The 18404-nt window shown below is 46.9% G+C and overlaps 2 protein-coding genes across 3 annotated transcripts in view; one reads left to right on the forward strand and one right to left on the reverse strand.

Moving 5' to 3' along the window:
* The first annotated feature begins 1214 nt into the window (after positions 1–1214).
* fgf16 (fibroblast growth factor 16) lies at positions 1215–8383 on the forward strand. Its single transcript, XM_033973547.2, has 3 exons — positions 1215–1596; positions 3687–3790; positions 7978–8383. The coding sequence occupies exons 1-3, from the start codon at positions 1293–1295 to the stop codon at positions 8221–8223; spliced, it is 654 nt and encodes a 217-aa protein (XP_033829438.1). The 5' UTR covers positions 1215–1292; the 3' UTR covers positions 8224–8383.
* A 2322-nt stretch (positions 8384–10705) lies between these two features.
* The window catches only part of atrx (ATRX chromatin remodeler), a 30394-nt gene continuing 22695 nt past the window's right edge, over positions 10706–18404 (reverse strand). For both annotated transcript variants that reach the window (XM_033973506.2, XM_033973507.2), the window contains exons 30-34: positions 17416–17565; positions 13939–14061; positions 12641–12736; positions 12445–12573; positions 10706–11791 (exon numbers count right to left, since the gene is read on the reverse strand). In XM_033973506.2, coding sequence (XP_033829397.1) covers positions 11591–11791; positions 12445–12573; positions 12641–12736; positions 13939–14061; positions 17416–17565 — 699 coding nt within the window. In that variant the 3' untranslated portion in view covers positions 10706–11590. The remainder of the gene's footprint in view (positions 11792–12444; positions 12574–12640; positions 12737–13938; positions 14062–17415; positions 17566–18404) is intronic.

Raw genomic sequence — 18404 nt, forward strand, 5'->3', positions numbered from 1 at the left:
AGTCAACACAGAGTCAACACAGAGTCAACACGGAGTCAACACAGAGTCAACACAGAGTCAACACAGAGTCAACACAGAGTCAACACAGAGTCAACACAGAGTCAACACAGAGTCACAGGCTCTGAAGTGGAACAGCGCCGTAAATCCACCTCTACCGGGACGTGAAGAACAGGTGAGGTCCCCCCGCCCCGCCCCCACCCCACTCAGTCTGTAACATTTGAACATGTTTTTTCTCTCAGGACTCACAGGTCTGTGTCTGTGTCTGTGTCTGTGTTTGTGTCTGTGTCTGTGTCTGTGTCTGTGTCTGTGTCTGTGTCTGTGTCTGTGTTTGTGTCTGTGTTTGTGTCTGTGTTTGTGTCTGTGTCTGTGTCTGTGTCTGAGTGTGTGTCTTTGTGAGAGTTGTAGTTTTATTCATGGATGATGTTTCTCCTCGTCACATCTGGATAAAAGTGTCTTGTGTTTTGAGGGTTTGTGTGAAGCTGCTCAGTGAGTCTTCATAGGACATGTCTTTAAAGGACACGTCTTCATAGGACAGGTCTGTTTGTGTCCTTCGCTCCTTGATAGGACACATCTTCACAGGACACATCTTCATAGGACACATCTCGATAGGACATGTCTTTATAGGACATGTCTTTATAGGACACATCTTCATAGGACACATCTGTTTGTGTCCTCCCTCCTTGTCAGGACACGTCTTCATAGGACACATCTTCATAGGACACATGTGTGTCCTCCCTCCTCGTCGCAGCCTGTGTTGCCTCGTGGTGAGGAAGCACCTGCTCCTCAGAGGAGGTGGAGATACGCGCGCTCTGAAAACGTCCCACTGCAGCGTTTGGCGCTGTCAGTTGCGCGGGATTGCGCTGAGATTATCCGCAGCGTTCTTGGGGAGTGCAGATTCTTTTTGCTTTATTATCAGGAACTATTTCCATCTGTTTGTTGTTTTGACTCAGTTTTTCCCAAACTTTCTTTGGGAGCTGTGATTTCGAGGCAGATCGGGCGCGTGGACGCGCTCATCATGTGAAAGTTTCACTGAGGTAAAACAGAAGCCACTTTTTGAGTGGAAAGTGAAATTGATGCGAGGAAGAAGAGATGCCAGCCAGGCGTGGCCTGTGTTTGAATATCCAATGTGAGAATGCACGGGGAGTATGTATATAACAGTGTTTGATACACGCACATATCAAACAGAAGCGTTTGTGGAGTGAGCGGCGCGGGTTTGGAGCAGGACGCGCTTTGCTTTGCGCGTGAATGGACCGTCCACCTCCCAACCCTCCATAAGACACTCGACTTTTGAAATGCCTTCGCTGAATGTGACAGCCGTGCACACCATGGCTGAGGTCGGGTCTTTTCTGGGGACACTCGACTTGGATTTACAGAGTTTCCCTGCGCTCGGGACGGTTCCTCTGGTGGAGTCTCCGGGCGGCCTGAATGAGCGTCTGGGGCAGATAGAAGGGAGGCTGCAGCGGGGCTCGCCCACGGACTTCGGACACCTCAAAGGGATCCTCAGGCGGCGGCAGCTTTACTGCAGGACCGGCTTCCAACTAGAAATATTCCCCAACGGGACAGTGCACGGGACACGGCAGGACCACAGCAGATTCGGTGAGTTACACTTTACTGAACCTGAGACCAGAGATTCAGAATGAAACTAAAAGCCCGAGCAAACCCTGAGCACAGTTAAAACAACAGGCTCTGGTGTGGCGATACTTCACAAAGTCACTGAACGGAAAGAATTTCAAACATGGCGAGCATCTTAAACGAGCCTGTGCTGCGTTTGTAACAGTCCCGGGTCATGGGGAGTCACTCTGGACATGTGCAGAATATAACCCTCCTGTCTCTGATGTGCGCTGTGTTTAATGAGGAGTTTTGCTGTGAACCTTTATCCCAAGAGCTGCATGACGTGCGTCACTGCGCCACGGCGCGCCACGGCGCGCCACGGCGCACTTTACGCACTGAATCCCACTGCGCGCGGGACACAGGTGTGCTCCTCTGCGCCAAAAACACACGCACCAGGTCTGAATCTGCGGGAATGTAACTGATAAACACAAAACAGCGCGTGTTCTGTCCGCTACAGGCCTCCGTAGACGTGGAGTCCTGTCTGTGGGTCAGGATGACTTCACGCACTGAACTGTGGGAGTTCAAAGAGTTTATGGTGAAGTGAGCGCGCGCGGCTGATGGGTGGTCGTGGTCCTCGTGCACTTGTGTCTGTGAGAGGCCCCTGAGGAGGAGGTGCGGGGAGGTGCTGTGGACATGGGGCCCAGGTGCCACTCTCCGGGGCCAGTCTGTGACTCACCTCCGCGTCACGGCCTCACCTCCGCCGCGGGGCCTCGTTTTACGCGCTGTTTCCTCCGCTTTGAACTCACGCGCTGCTTTTCACTTTAAACATCCGAGACTCGCGACGTTTCGCCACGAGCCTCAATAAAACTGTGCACGCGCTGTGTCATCCGGGGCCTCGTGGAGAAAAATAATGTAACGTCTCAAACTTCCTCAAACTTCTGCATCGCTCCGCTCATTTTCACGTTTAGTCTTTTTTATATAAATCACAAACGTTTCGTTCAAAGTCACGAGGGAAACACTTCTGCACGTGCACGCGCTTTATAAATGTGACCCCAGAGTGACCACACGTCCCCACTGACCCAGGACAGCCCCAGTCCTGAGCCCTGTGTCCTCTGTCCCAAAACCAATGACCTGTCCCAGTTTTATTCAAGAAATGACCCGGATGTCCCTATTTTTGACCCATCTGACCCCATCATCAGCAAAGAGGGACAAACATCTGTTTGGATAAAAACAGAAAACAGGGTTTGAAAATGAGCAGAAGGCAAAAAATATGACCCACAAGTGACCGATAAGTGACAGATAAGTGACAGATAAGTGACCATCAAGTGGCCGAGACATTAAAGTCTTTTTCTCTGTTCTGTTTCCTCCAAACTCCAGACTCGGGTGTGTCTCAGTTTTGAATTCTGAAAATCTGCCTCACCTTAAATAAACCCAGAGGAAAGTCCAGAGACTCAGAACAGAGCTGTGTCTGTACCACCGTGTGGTCACTGTGCGGTCACTGTGTGGTCACCGTGTGGTCACCGTGCGGTCACCGTGTGGTCACCGTGTGGTCACCGTGCGGTCACTGTGTGGTCACTGTGTGGTTTCTGCGTGGTCACCGTGGCTGTGTGGTTACTGGATCGTTACTGTGCTCATGTGGTCACTGTGCCCGTATGGTTACCGTGTGGTCACTGTGCCTGTGTGGTCATCATGTGGTCACTGTGCCTGTGTGGTCATCGTGTGGTTACTGTGTGGTCACTGTGCCCGTGTGGTCACTGTGCTTGAGTGGTCACCATGTGGTCACTGTGCCCATGTGGTCTCTGTGTGGTCACTGTGCCCGTGTGGTCACTGTGTCCTTGTGGTCACTGTGCTTGTGTGGTCACTGTGCCCGTGTAGTCACTGTGCTCATGTGGTCACCATGTGGTCACTGTGTCCTTGTGGTCACTGTGCTTGTGTGGTCACTGTGCTCATGTGGTCACCATGTGGTCACTGTGTCCTTGTGGTCACTGTGCTTGTGTGGTCACCGTGTGGTCACTGTGCCTGTGTGGTCATCGTGTGGTCACTGTGTGGTCACTGTGCCCGTGTGGTCACTGTGCTTGAGTGGTCACCATGTGGTCACTGTGCTCATGTGGTCACTGTCCGTGTGTCTACCGCAGGTATACTGGAGTTCATCAGTCTGGCGGTCGGCCTGGTCAGTATCAGGGGAGTGGACGCTGGACTTTACCTGGGCATGAACGAGAAAGGAGAGCTCTATGGGTCGGTGAGTCCAAGGCCTCGGCCACTGCTCCTGGTCTGGTCAGTTTGAGACCGGGCAGTGGTCTCACATACACCACACACACACATACACACACACTGCACGCACTACACACACACACACCACACACACACACACACACACACACACACACACCACACACACTACACACACTACACGCACCACACACACACTACACGCACCACACACACACTACACACACACACACACCACACACACACACACACACACACACCACACACACTACACACACTACACGCACCACACACACACTACACGCACCACACACACACTACACACACACTACATGCACTACACACACCACACATAACACATACACACACACACTACACTCACACCCCCACTACACACACCACACACACGCACTACACACACATACACCACACACACTACACACACTACAAAAACACCACAAAAACACGCACCACACACACTGCACACACACGTGTGTGAAAATACAGAGGAAACAAAAGTGAAAGTGAGTCCGTCCTGATCCTGGTCAAACGGCTCTTCACTGTCACATTTACATCTGTCCAAAGTGCAGACTCAGAGGGTTTGGGCAGTGGCGTCCGGTCGCACTCGAGCGGTCAGAGATAAAGCACATGAGCTCAGACGGCGGCTCCGACGCCGTGACAACAAAAGAGAGGAAGTGTGTAAAGGGTCACATGGATCAGATGTCCCAGGGCAGTACCTGAGGCCCCTGAGGTCCAACACAGACCCCTGAGGTCCAACACAGACCCCTGAGGTCCAACACAGACCCCTCAGGTCCAACACAGACCCCTCAGGTCCAACACAGACCCCTCAGGTCCAACACAGACCCTCAGGTCCAATACAGACCCCTGAGGTCCAACACAGACCCCTCAGGTCCAACACAGACCCCTCAGGTCCAACCACAGTCTGTGTAAAGAAGTGACTGAGTGTGACGTCACCGCAGCTTCAGCTCTAAATGAATCTCCTCGAGGCCAGAGCAGGTGTAGCGGCGAATTTGGAGCAGAGTCCCATATTTGGAATTCCAACCGCGAGTATCATAGCAACCAAAGAGCCAATCAGGAGCGAGGCTGTTGAAGGTAACACCTCTGGTTTAGCAGGGAGCAGGCACTTAGCAACGCTGTCAATCAAACCTGTTGCTAACGCTAACAGGAGCGACCTCGGGGAAAGAAGGACCTGATTTGTCTGTTATTAATGTTCATATCTTGATTTACAGACACAATAGTGAAATAAAAACCCCAGGATCATGTCGAGGGTTAATACGAACATTTAAGACCAGAATGAGAGAGCGACAGTTTTTCAATAGAAAGTGAATTGGAGCCAGAAGTGCGTCCATGATCACTTCCTGTTTGGATCATGGTGAGCAGGTTAGCTCTGTGTCCCCAGAGCGCCTTAAGTACAGCCGTGTCAGACGTGTTGTGTTAGCGGCGTTTTGTGTCAGACGTGTTGTGTTTTGTGTCAGACGTGTTGTGTTTTGTGTCAGGCGTGTTGTGTTAGTTGTGTTTTGTGTCAGACGTGTTGTGTTTTGTGTCAGACGTGTTGTGTTTTGTGTCAGGCGTGTTGTGTTAGTTGTGTTTTGTGTCAGACGTGTTGTGTTTTGTGTCAGACGTGTTGTGTTTTGTGTCAGACGTGTTGTGTTTTGTGTCAGACGTGTTGTGTTTTGTGTCAGACGTGTTGTGTTTTGTGTCAGACGTGTTGTGTTAGTGGTGTTTTGTGTCAGACGTGTTGTGTTAGTTGTGTTTTGTGTCAGACGTGTTGTGTTTTGTGTCAGACGTGTTGTGTTTTGTGTCAGACGTGTTGTGTTTTGTGTCAGGCGTGTTGTGTTAGTTGTGTTTTGTGTCAGACGTGTTGTGTTATTTGTGTTTTGTGTCAGACGTGTTGTGTTTTGTGTCAGACGTGTTGTGTTTTGTGTCAGACGTGTTGTGTTTTGTGTCAGACGTGTTGTGTTAGTTGTGTTTTGTGTCAGACGTGTTGTGTTTTGTGTCAGACGTGTTGTGTTAGTTGTGTTTTGTGTCAGACGTGTTGTGTTAGTTGTGTTTTGTGTCAGACGTGTTGTGTTTTGTGTCAGACGTGTTGTGTTAGTTGTGTTTTGTGTCAGGCGTGTTGTGTTTTGTGTCAGACGTGTTGTGTTTTGTGTCAGACGTGTTGTGTTTTGTGTCAGACGTGTTGTGTTTTGTGTCAGACGTGTTGTGTTTTGTGTCAGACGTGTTGTGTTAGTTGTGTTTTGTGTCAGACGTGTTGTGTTTTGTGTCAGACGTGTTGTGTTAGTTGTGTTTTGTGTCAGACGTGTTGTGTTAGTTGTGTTTTGTGTCAGACGTGTTGTGTTTTGTGTCAGACGTGTTGTGTTAGTTGTGTTTTGTGTCAGGCGTGTTGTGTTTTGTGTCAGACGTGTTGTGTTTTGTGTCAGACGTGTTGTGTTTTGTGTCAGACGTGTTGTGTTAGTGGCGTTTGGACTTGACCTGGACAAATCTGTTTCTGGGCTCATTTCTTTTACTCTCGTCTGACTCACTTTTCTGACACGGGGGATTGTGGGAGATTTGTGTTACTCAGCTGTTTTACTGGAAGAGGCAGCGTCCGCCTCACAACAGCACGACGCCTCTGGACATGTGTGTGTGTGTGTGTGTGTGTGTGTGAGAGAGAGGGATGTGTGTGTGTGAGAGATGTGTGCGTGACAGATGTGTATGTAGGGGTGTGTGTGTGTGTGTGTGTGAGAGAGAGGGATGTGTGTGTGTGTGAGATGTGTGTGCGTGTCTGTGAGATGTGTGTTATGAGTGTGTGTGTGTACAGTGTGTGTGAGTCTAGATTTCACAGTCCACAGTCCAGCCGAGCTCATCCTGACCCTTCATCATCATCACTGTGTGTTCTGTCGTCCTGCACTCACCTGAGCAGTGTGGTCACTGTGTGGTCACTGTGTGGTCAGAGGAGGTCAGCAGAGGAGGTCAGCAGAGGAGGTCAGCAGGAGAGAAGAAGACAGCGTTTTGTTGGTTCTGGACACTGCTGGACTCTGACGTGTGTGACGCATGACGGAGCGTTCCTGGCCGCTCTGATGAGTCTTATTGTTCTCACACGCTCTGTGAGCCAGCGCCGGTCACCTGCTGACCCCACCGCCATCGCTCACGCTACGAGACCTCGGACCTGAGCCAGGTCCAGAGCTAAAGAAGTCCAGAGAGACCACGTCCGACAGGAGCAGGTCCGGCAGGAGCAGGTCCGACAGGAGCAGGTCTGACAGGAGCAGGTCAGGAGCAGGTCCGGCAGGAGCAGGTCCGGCAGGAGCAGGTCAGGAGCACGTGGGCGGCTGGACAAAAGACACTTGTGGTTGTGATGGTTCAGCCTCTGGGGTAATGAGCACCTGCCGTGTGTTTCTGTGGGTTCGTTTTGTGTTTCTGTGGGTTCGTTTCAGTTCACGGGACAAACACAATGAGCTGCGCCGCAGTTTTTGTCAGTGGCGCAAATTAGAGCTGAAACTTTGTACGTGTGAAATTTGTGAGCGACGTTTTTGTGCTGCTGGTCAGAGGAAGGACGCGAGGACGACGTTTGTGGAGACGCACAATAGGCACAAACTATCAAAACATCAGCCAGTATTTGGAGAGTTGGAGTTGGAGGCGGCTCAGTTGGTAGAGCGTTTGCCCACTGATCTGAAAGTTGGTGGTTTGAATCCTGCTCTCGACATAAACATCATCGGTTGAGCTCAGATCCACTGACCCACAGGTTGTTGGTGCGATTCCAGCTCCACAGATGAACGCTGCTGTTGTGTCCTTGGACAAGACACTTAACCCCCTTGTGTGTGTGTGTGCCCTTGTGTGTATAAATGTGTATAAATGTGTGTGAATGTGTGTGAATGTGTGTGAATGTGTCTAAATGTGTATAACTGTGTCTAAATGTGTCTAAATGTTTGTGAATGTGTGTATAAATGTGTGTATAAATGTGTATAAATGTGTGTGAATGTGTCTAAATGTGTATAACTGTGTGTATAAATGTGTGTGAATGTGTGTATAAATGTGTGTATAAATGTCTCTAAATGTATATAAATGTGTGTGAATGTGTATAAATGTGTGTATAAATGTGTGTGAATGTGTGTCTAAATGTGTATAAAAGTGTATAAATGTGTAAACCTCTGTATAAAATCGTGACGTTAATCGTGTCGTTTTGTTTGTTTCCTGCAGAAGAAGCTGACGGCCGAGTGCGTGTTCAGGGAGCAGTTTGAGGAGAACTGGTACAACACGTACGCGTCGACTCTTTACAAACACACGGACACGGGACGATTTTACTACGTCGCCCTGAACAAAGATGGCTCCCCCAGAGAAGGGAGTCGGACTAAAAGACACCAGAAACTCACACATTTCTTACCCAGACCGGTGGAGATCGAGCGGATACCGCAGGCGTACAGGGACTCGTTCCAGTACAGGTGACCGCGGCCGTCCGAGGGGTCAGAGGGGACGAGCTGGTGTGAAGATGCTGGACCTGCCATGAAACTGTTTATTCAAGATGGAGCTGGTTTCAAACCTCCTGAAGTCACTTTGTGAAGCCTCTGCCAAGTTTGTGGAGCACGGACATAAACACGACGAGAGGAAACGCCACACACACCCACAGGTCCGACATCCCACAGGAGGACGCCACCGAGGAGGAGACCGCGCTGCAGTGACGCCAACGATCATCTGGACACAAGGGCACATTCCACACACAGAACGACACTTTCTAAAGGTACAGGAAAAGTTTGTGAACCTGAAGTCAAACTGGAACATGACTTTTTTAATCAAAGGTACAAAGTGGAACAAAACCACTAAAGTCAACACGGATCAGGACAGAAGCACTTACTGCACGGAACGAGTCAGAGGCGTGTGTGTGTGTGTGAGTGGGTGTGAGTGTGTATGCGTGACTGTGTGAGTGTGCATGTGGATGTGCTTGTATGTGTGTGTTCATGCATGTGTTCATGTGTGCGTGTCTGGGTGTGCTTGTAAGTGTCTGTGTGTGTGTGCATGTGCGTATGTGCGTAGGGGTGTGTGTGTGTGTGTCTGTGTGTGTGTGCGCTTGTACCTGTGCATGTGTGTGTGCATGTGCGTATGTGCGTAGGGGTGTGTGTGTGTGTGTGTGCAGGGGCTCGGGGGATGCACTTGTTTGACACAGATAATCGTGACTTGTGATGTTCCGTGTCTAGAACATTATGAAATCAGACCGAGGTGTAAAATGGGGGATCCTATTTATAAATGTACAATATATTTATTTTCTCCATATCAAATACAAATGTATATTTATTTATTGCAAAGACTTTATTTTGTAATGAACTTGAAGTTATATGAACTGTAGATTCTACTGAAACGACACAGACATGAAGAACTGACCCCAACCTGACAATAAAATTGTCTTCTATTGAAATATTCTGAGTTTGTTTGAACGCGGCGTCCGGCGCCGGCCCGGGGGCCGGGCGTTTGCATTAACCCTTTAGCAGGAGCACATAGTTTCTCAGGGGAGAGCGCCGGTCCCAGGGTCCCTCATAAACCCCGGGCTGTTCCGTCCCCACGGTCTCACACATTCACCGTATCAAATGAGATTCCTTATGCAACCGGACACCAGATACTAATTGCCTTTACACATCAGCGCGGTTTAGACCCACGACGAGGAGCCGCGCGGGGCCGAGAGGGGCCGCGAGGGGCCCCGCTGACCCCCGGCACCGAACAGACAGAAACAGCTGTTTGCTGCACAGACCCGGCTGGATGTGCCACAGTCCCAAGATCCACTAATCTGAGGATAAAGTCAAATGGATCAACATTTCAACATCTGCAAGAGCCGTAATGTTCCTCAGAGCGAGAGACCCCGGGGAAAACGAGTGGAAAAGAGAGAGACAAGGGAAAGAAAACAGAGAGAAAGAGAGGGATGAGAGAGATCTCTGAGAGCGGAGAGACCCCGGGGAAAACGAGTGGAAAAGGAAAGAGAGACAGGGGAAAGAAAACAGAGAGAAAGAGAGAGAAAGAGAGGGAGAGAGAAAGTGGCATGAGAGGGATGAGAAAGAGAGAGATCTCTGAGAGCTGAGAGAGCTGCTCCCCGGGGAAAACGAGTGGAAAAAAGAAAAAGACAGACAGAAGAAAGAAAACAGAGAAAGAGAAAACAAAGGGATGAGAGGGATGAGAGAGAGAGGGGGAGAGAGAGAAGAAAGGGAGATCTCTAAGAGCTGCTCCCATTGGGCAAAGGAGTGGAAAAGGAAAAGACAGGCAGTCGGAGAAAAGAAAACAGAGAGAGGGATGAGAGGGAGGAGAGAGAGAGGGAGAGAGAGAGAGAGAGGGGGGGAGAGAGAGAGGGATGAGAGAGCTGCTCACAGAGGTGGAAAAGGCAAAGACAGACAGGGAAAAGACTGGCAGATGGAGAAAAAACAGAGGGAGAGAGGGATGAGAGAGAGAAAGAGGGACGACAGACTGACAGAAGAGAGAAAATGTGGGGCACTGTAAAAAAACTAATATCAGATATTTTAAAATGGTCTTTAAAAAAAATCTGGTGAATGTCCAGATCTGTTACGATATTCTCTCCATCGACACGACAGACGGAGCGATACTTTGATACTTTGATACTTTCAGTGGGTCAGTTTTTATCGTGAGTTTTTCTTTGCACTAGTGGGAAAAGTTTGGTTATTTTCCTGAGATTTGAGCTTTAGAAGTTTGAACTATGAACTTTTATGACTCATTATAGAAACAAACTCCTAAAGTGTTTCATTCTGTCATTTATTTACTAAAGTTTGTCATTTAACTTTTTGTACAAATAGACGTTTTTTTTTTAGATAATTCTGTTTATAGTTTAGTTTCAATATTATCGTCTGTATTTACTTCAGTGATGCATCAAACTCCTACATGTGTGAACCGACCTTTGACCCTCTGGACTCGTGTAAATGACGCAGACTCAGATCACTGTTTGGTCACTTTATTAAATGTAATATTAAATACTTATCAAGATAATAGGAGATCATGGCAAATCATGTCGAACATAAAAACATTCTTCAAAGGCGTAATATACATTATGAAATACTATAGCAACAGTTCTGTGTGTTAAGAGCTACACCAGTCTGAACATTTAAAAAGCGAGAAAGTGGCAAAATGAGGTCTGGACGACTCCTGGTGCGACTAAAAACACCAGGACTAGAACACAAACCGAACGGCACCCAGACCATAGATCCACAGCCGTCAAACTGACAGTGAAGTACCCAGATGTACCCACGTATACACCCGGATGTACTCGGATGTACTCGGATGTACTCGGATGTACTCGGATGTACTCGGATGTACTCGGGCTGAAGGGGTTGTGCTTTCAGAGAGCCAGTCCTTCACACGCTGCCTCTAGTTCAACCCAAGAGGAAGTGGGACAGTAAAGAGGACGGTGCTATGCTAAAGAACACATGACAAAGTGAACCAAAGGGTCAGGAACCGGCACGGAGGTTTGAACAACACAAGCTTTACCACATTCAGCGACCAAGTAAACACTCAAAATTATATAGAAAAGATTTTATAACCTTTACATGTTTTTAAGAAAGAAATAAAAACAAATTTAATGTCCATAATAGAACACACATTTATACAACACAATCCATCTTTTCAGTGAACTACGAAATTATGAACTGAGAGTTGATCCCATTTCTGGCTCTCACTGTACAGCAGTCCCAAAACTACACCACTACACACCGAGAACCGGGCTGCGCGAGTTCTTAAGTGTCTCATAGTTGGCGTTTATGAGAACAGGGCCTTGGCAGAAGAAGCCTTTGGGACCAGAGAGCAGAGCGACAGCGTCCCGTCTGACCTACAAGCCTTTGGAGGGCCCCGGGCTTTTGCCCATGGCCTGATGAGAACCTAAACCGTGGAGGTGCTGGTAGAGTCCCAACAGATCCATCTGGCTCATCCCAGACGCTCCCAGGGCCAGCTGGTACTGCTGGTTGGCCAGGGCCAGCTGCTGCTGCTGCACCTTTCTGTTGTTCATTAGCTTCTGCACAAAGCCCATTAGCTGCAAGAAAGTAGAGGGCATAAATCAAATGTGGTCATAACTCACAAGGATCAGATTATTCTATGAGCAGTGAACCTCGAGAGAAACAGCTGCTGCTCCCGATCTGCAGTGTGAACAACTGAATACATGTCCTGAGAATATGTACTCTGAGTACTCTGAGTGACTGTACTCTGGTACAGTACTCAGAATACAGTGACTTTTCTTAAATCAAAGGAAAACAGGACAATACTTTAATTAGGGTCAAACTAAATGAGAAAAATATAAAACTCAGCTCTTGTGATGAGACGTGTCATTTTAGAGATAAAAGAAACACAAATCCAACAGAGAAACATTAAACTGTTTTAATCCTATGTTGTGTTTTTACTCTATAATATGAATGCAACTCTGTAAAAGTACTCAGAACACAGTAAAAGTACTCCAAGTATTCAGAACACAGGACTCTGGTTGGTCCATGTATCAGACTTTACAAAATACAGTGAGTATTCTGTAAGTGAATACAGTTTATAAAAGTATTCTCCCATCACTGCAGGTCTATGGGTAAAACAACCCACCCCCACGACTGTCCCCGGGCACATACCCCCCCGGGCACATACCCCCACAGGCACATACCCCCCTGGGCACATACCCCCCCCGTTTCCCCCCCGGGTACATACCCCCTGCTGCCGGGCCAGGATGTCTCGGTAAACGGCCTCGCGCCGTTTGATCTCCATCTCCACGTTGGCCTGTCGGTTCAGGGCGACGGCGTGGACCTGGCTCTCGGTCAGTGCAGGGTTTTCTTTCCACTAAAATATAAAAATCATTACTGAGACGTCCATTCAAAGGCATTACACCCGTTTAAAGGAGACGTACCACTCTGGCAATCGTGTCCTCCAGTGTCTCCGGGTTTAAAGAGTTCAGGGAATTCGTGGCTTCTATGACCTTTGCACGACCCTGGTTTATCAGGTCCTGAAGAGAAACAAAATGGCGTCATGCAGTGAGTTAATGATGGTTCTGACTGTACAGGGCCGGGCTGATATGGACTTTTTAAATCTTTTGAACCAAGACAATATCAGATTTGAGACTTGCTGCTGTGGCGAGGAGCGTGTTGTTATTTTTCTGCACTCTGCTCAGATTTGAGCTTTAGGAGGTTGAATAAATTGTTTTTCAGTGACTTGTTGCAGCTCATGTTCATATATTTTGATTTTTTGGGGGACATTCTGCTTAAGGCGATTGTGTCAGTGACAAAAATGAGTTTCAATAATATCGTTTATTGTCTGTATTTTCATCAGTGATATATCGAACTTCAAAACTCGTGGCAGGCCTAAGGGTTGATAACTTTTCTGTTACTATGGATTTTAAAATCTTCATACTGTGTCAACTATGTTCAGTTATAATTAAGTTCATATATTATATTTCCAGTTTGAGAAAAATTAAATGTCTGTTTTTTAATCTAGGATACAAACTAATTAGTGTCATGACGGTGTAAACTTGGAGCTGTATTTAAAGCCTGATTTCCATTTGTGTTTTTTGTTTAACTGAGGCCTCGCTGACACATGGGAACACGGCGGACGTTCAGTTTAGCTAAATTTTCATGACTGGACTGATCCGTGCGTCACAAATACAGATTTCACACAGATACATCAGCCATCGCTACGGCTACTGACCTTCCTCGGCCTCGCCCACTTAAATGCGACTAACCCACGCGTCTCTGGGAATCCCATTCATTTCAACTGAGAATTTGGGAAAAGTTTTGCCGCTAAAATCCGATATAAAGCAGTGTTCATTTGTGTAAAACGTTCTGTGATCATGTGACCGACGAGTCAACACTGCAGCGATTCTCCGGAGGCTTTAAAACGGCTCTTTAGTCCCCGTAGGACGCATTTACTGTGGAGATCGGCCCCACGCAAAATAATACAACCTGAATCATGACGGAGCGAGGTGGATACAGTTTAAATGAAATACTAAAAAGATCTTTGTGATTATTAACGCACAATGCCGACTTAAGACTTTGGCCCTCGCTCAGTTGCGCCCGCGTGTATAAATAGCCGCGGTCGCAGACTTGGAGTATTACAAACTGTCACAATTAGCAGTGGGGTCTGAGGAATGCGGGGTGCCGGGGGGCAGAGGGGCAGAGGGGGGCAGAGGGGCATATGCAGCTCATTACTTACCTCCAGCTGCTGGTTGGACATCGAGGATAACGCCGCCATGTTGAAGTTGACGTAGGACTGTGCGCCCGGAGCCATGCCCATTTGGGGGTAGACTGTGGGGGTGTTCCTCATCATAGACATGCCCTGCAACATCAAAGACACACACAGTTTGACGGGTGCCGTGTCACCTGAGGCATGATGGGAAAACCAACTCTGTTTAAAGGGACAGTGAACATCATCATGACGCCTCAGAAAAACTTTTGAGACTTTAGATTCTACCAAAAGTGTGCGTCGCTGTCCTGGATTAATGTGTGTGTTTAATGTGTGTGTTTAATGTGTGTGTTTAATGTGTGTGTTTAATGTGTGTGTTTAATGTGTGTGTTTAATGTGTGTGTTTACGAGCGGAGTGACCCGGGTCTCGTCCCAGTAAAGGACAGCAGTAATTAAACCTCTGCTGCAGATGTTTTCTCTGTGCCCTGTAATCTGGTCCATTCCGGTATGTAAGTGCATGTGTATGTGAGCGCGTGTGTGTGTATGTGAGCGCGTGTGTGTGTATGTGAGCGCATGTGTGTGTATGTGAGCGCGTGTGTGTGAGTGTGTATGAAGGGGTGTGTGTGTGCGCGAGTGTGTGTGTCAGGGGCCCTAGCACACACACTTGGACAGTGTTTTGTCGCAGACGAGTACAAAACCTACAAACGCAAACTGGACGTGGACAAAGAAGTGGATTTGTAAAACTCAAAATAATCATCACAAATAATGACGACATAAACCCTGAGCTGAGACCTTTGGTGTGGGGTCCACTACCTGCTCATCTCTGTGGAAATGTCGTCCCTTTCTTTTCAATGTGCCACAGAGTGCAAACGTATATTCTTGCATTGATGTAATTATGTGTGTTTTTATTGCTTGTCAAAACGCTGTAGGAGTAAAGACGCTTCTTCAGTTCTGGTCAGGTCTGGAGGAGGAGCTAACGACTCTGAAACAACGTTCTGTCCAGTTACAGATTTAACTTCAGCTCTTGCCCTGGATCAGACGTAGACGACTGAGGGATCACACAGACTCAGGGTCACCTCTCCACAGATCTGACCTGTAACATGCTTGTCTCCAAGTTTATTCCAGACAAAGTAGAAAGATCTCTGTAGAAGCTATTGGCTTATTTTGTTTACCATTTCTGTTTACCAAATTAGTTTAGTCTAATTTGCATATTTAATATATATTTTAACTGTTAATACTTTATATATTTTTGCTTATTTGTTAACCCTAATTTGCCATTGTTTACCCTGACACCTTTTCTGTCTCTGGTTCAGTCTGTGGGTCGTACAGATGGACCAGAATGCACCTGGGTGGGCCTGTGGTTTTGACCTTTGATAATGTGAAGTACTTTGGAATAAATCTATGAAACTGCATCTTTGGACCTGATACTAAATTTCCTCACCACCACAGACCCTCGAAAGTTGCATATTAGACCTTTAACACTTTTTCAAACTGCACTGGGGCAGAGAAAACGCGCCCTTTTTCTGCCCATGTGCGGAACTAAAAACTGAACTCCTGAGTGGAGTCTAGTGTGGGCCTCCAGCTCAGGTTCTCACAGTTCTGTCCCATTTCCTGAGCTGCAAATCTGATATTCATACACGCAGCTTATCCCAGCCACCGCCGGCCAAGCCTTAAGTTGCGAGGACATTAGCCGAGGTTGGGTTGCGTTCCAGTTGTTTCTCCCGCAAAGCTCCCCAGTATTTAGAATGATCCTTTGGCCTCGCTCGTTCTCTGCATCTTCAGTGGATATTACACAGAACTAATGCGAACACAAATTGGATCTCCGCACTCAGCTTTTGTGACTGAAACCCGGTGTTCTTTTGTAACGCAGAGGCCGCCGTCGAAAGCGGCTCGGGGCAGACGGAGGGCACAGAGGAGAGCGTGTAGGAAAAATAATCATTAGAGTGAATTAGACTCTAGAATTACACAGAGGGAGAGGAGACTTCTGAGCCATTACAACATCAGCTCACCAGAAACACTTTTACAAATAAACTTCACTAATTGCTCAATGAGGCTGGGGTGCTATGGAAAACTGAACACTGGGAATAGCGCGCCACCGGAGTATCTACAGAGAGGACCTGTCGACGGCCGGGCCAGTCATGAAAGGATAACAACAAGCCAACCATAGACTGTATAAAGACGTGGACTAAGGGCCCGGGTCGGCTCCAAATGAAGCTCATCGAGGCTCAGTTATAGAGGCCAAGTTGGAGCTGAGTTCCATATTTGGAATTCCGACTCAGTGTCACAGCAACCGAAGAGCCAATCAGGAGCGAGGCTGTTGAAGGTAACGCCCCTTCTCGCCTGAGTCTCTGGTTTAACAGGGAGCAAGCGCTTAGCAACGCTGTCAATCAAACCTGTTGCTAACGCTAGAGGGAGAAACCTCAGGGAAAGGCAGCGACAAAACACTGAAAACAATGAAATAAAAATCCCTGGATCACGTAGAGCGGGTTAATACGAACATTTAAGGCCAAAATGACGAGTCTGACAAAGGCGCCTACGAAGGTTTGAACTTTGAGAGAGTTTAAACGAGAGAGAAATGTGAGAAAATGTTAACGCCTGTGTGAGAAAAGTGTATAAAGTGTGTGGTGAGGGGTTTTACAGACAAAAACAGAGAATAATTAAAAATAAAGCTGATACTTCACGGATTATTGCGGGTTTTTTTAGATCGTAACAAGGGAACAGTTTAGCTCAAAACACAGATCTACAAAAAGAAAACTGTGGGTGGGGGTCACTTAACTGGAAGACGGGGGATAATCTGTTACGCTTCTCATGGCCAAATTAACTGCGATTAACGATTATATCAGGATAATTATTAAAGTTCCTGACAGTTTTAATGTTCTGGATATGAATTAAATGAGATTATCGTGTATTGCTCCATCTCTAGTCAAGATTCCTACACTTTTCTTGGAATCATTTTTCAGAACTTTTCCAGGACATTTACAGTTATGTAATCACGGCGTCTATAAACAGATCACCTCCTTTTTATACAGTTTTTATAAAGAAAGATGTGGTCTAAGCTCAAGTGACCCCAAAGTCCACAATTATTGGAACTTAATTACACAACAAGGTGAACGCACTACACACCCAAAAGATTTTCAGGTGGAACTCAAACTGGATGAAGAAAACGGTTTACTCTCCACATTTGATTTGTACTTTGTGAGTCTAGTGTTTCTTTTCTAACACAGGAAAGTCAGAGGTGCCTGTATGGGTAAGATAAAGAGATGTAGGAAGGGCGCGGGTGTAATTTCCTGCGTTTTGGTGGAAGAAAATGCTCCAATAGGGGGCAGTAAACGTTCCAATAAACAGCAAAGCAAAGAGTGGAGACATTTTCAAGGACAAAATCTATCTTTTCCAGGACATTTAGCTGTTTTTCTCATTTTCCATGTCTGGAAAACAGGCCGATTATTTTCCAGGTCTCTCAGGACTCGTGGGAACCCTACTGTGGGCGATGCTTTCCCCGGAGCTCACCTTCTTCTCGGCTTCGTACTCTGCCCAGGCGGCTTTGCGGTCCTCCTCGCTCAGGGCCTCCTCCTCCTTATGGTCCAGCAGAGAGTCGTGCTCGTGGTATCCCACTATCTGGTCCTTGCTGTTCTGGAGCATCTCGGCCAATACAGCGTCCTACAGTAAAACAAGTAATATTATCAAACTACCAAACAATTAACCATGGGATGATACTGCAATTTTGTGACAATTATCATGGCCAAAATAATTGTGATTAACGATAAACATCATTATGAATAATTAGAACCTGTGGTAAGTGTTTTTTTTCCGCACACTGAGGCGACATAAGGGCAATTATCTTTGTTGGCGATTATCACGATTATATAAAATGTCCTGCGAGTGATTGTCGACCCTTTTTATCACGATAAACAATATTATCCTTTATTGTCCCATCCCTAAAAACAATAATTCCATCTGTGCGACATGACAAGACATAAAAGCGTGTAAACATCGGAGATCTATATGGTGTTTTCACGGCTGATCCAGATAACATCATTCAGAATCCAGAGCAACCGATGGCTGAGCAGATCTGCAGATATTTTGGGTCAATTTTGATTATTTTCCCCAAAGTATGTCATGTTAAATTTACCACAAACACATATATAAGAGCTGTGGTCATGGTCTGTGCAGCTATTTCTTCTTATTAAAGTGTTAATATAAAGCTTTCTGTGTTTTTTTAGGCAGCAGATCGACCAAAACTAAATATTTCGACCTGTGCTGGAGATTTGAGGCCGATATCAACGTCCAAATATCAACCCCATGTATAATCCAACCGCTCCATCTCTAGTGAACATCTAACTCCCATTACAACCATGTATGATGCTGACAAAAATCACATAAACACAAGAACAATCTGGAATCTTCAGGTTGTAATGGGCCTGTGCCATTTATTACTGAAGTAAATATAAACGACAACAGTGAAACCAAACCATAAACAGCAAAATAAAGCACTTGAG

This window comes from Periophthalmus magnuspinnatus, chromosome 10, assembly GCF_009829125.3.
Source record: "Periophthalmus magnuspinnatus isolate fPerMag1 chromosome 10, fPerMag1.2.pri, whole genome shotgun sequence".
NCBI lineage: Eukaryota > Metazoa > Chordata > Actinopteri > Gobiiformes > Gobiidae > Periophthalmus > Periophthalmus magnuspinnatus.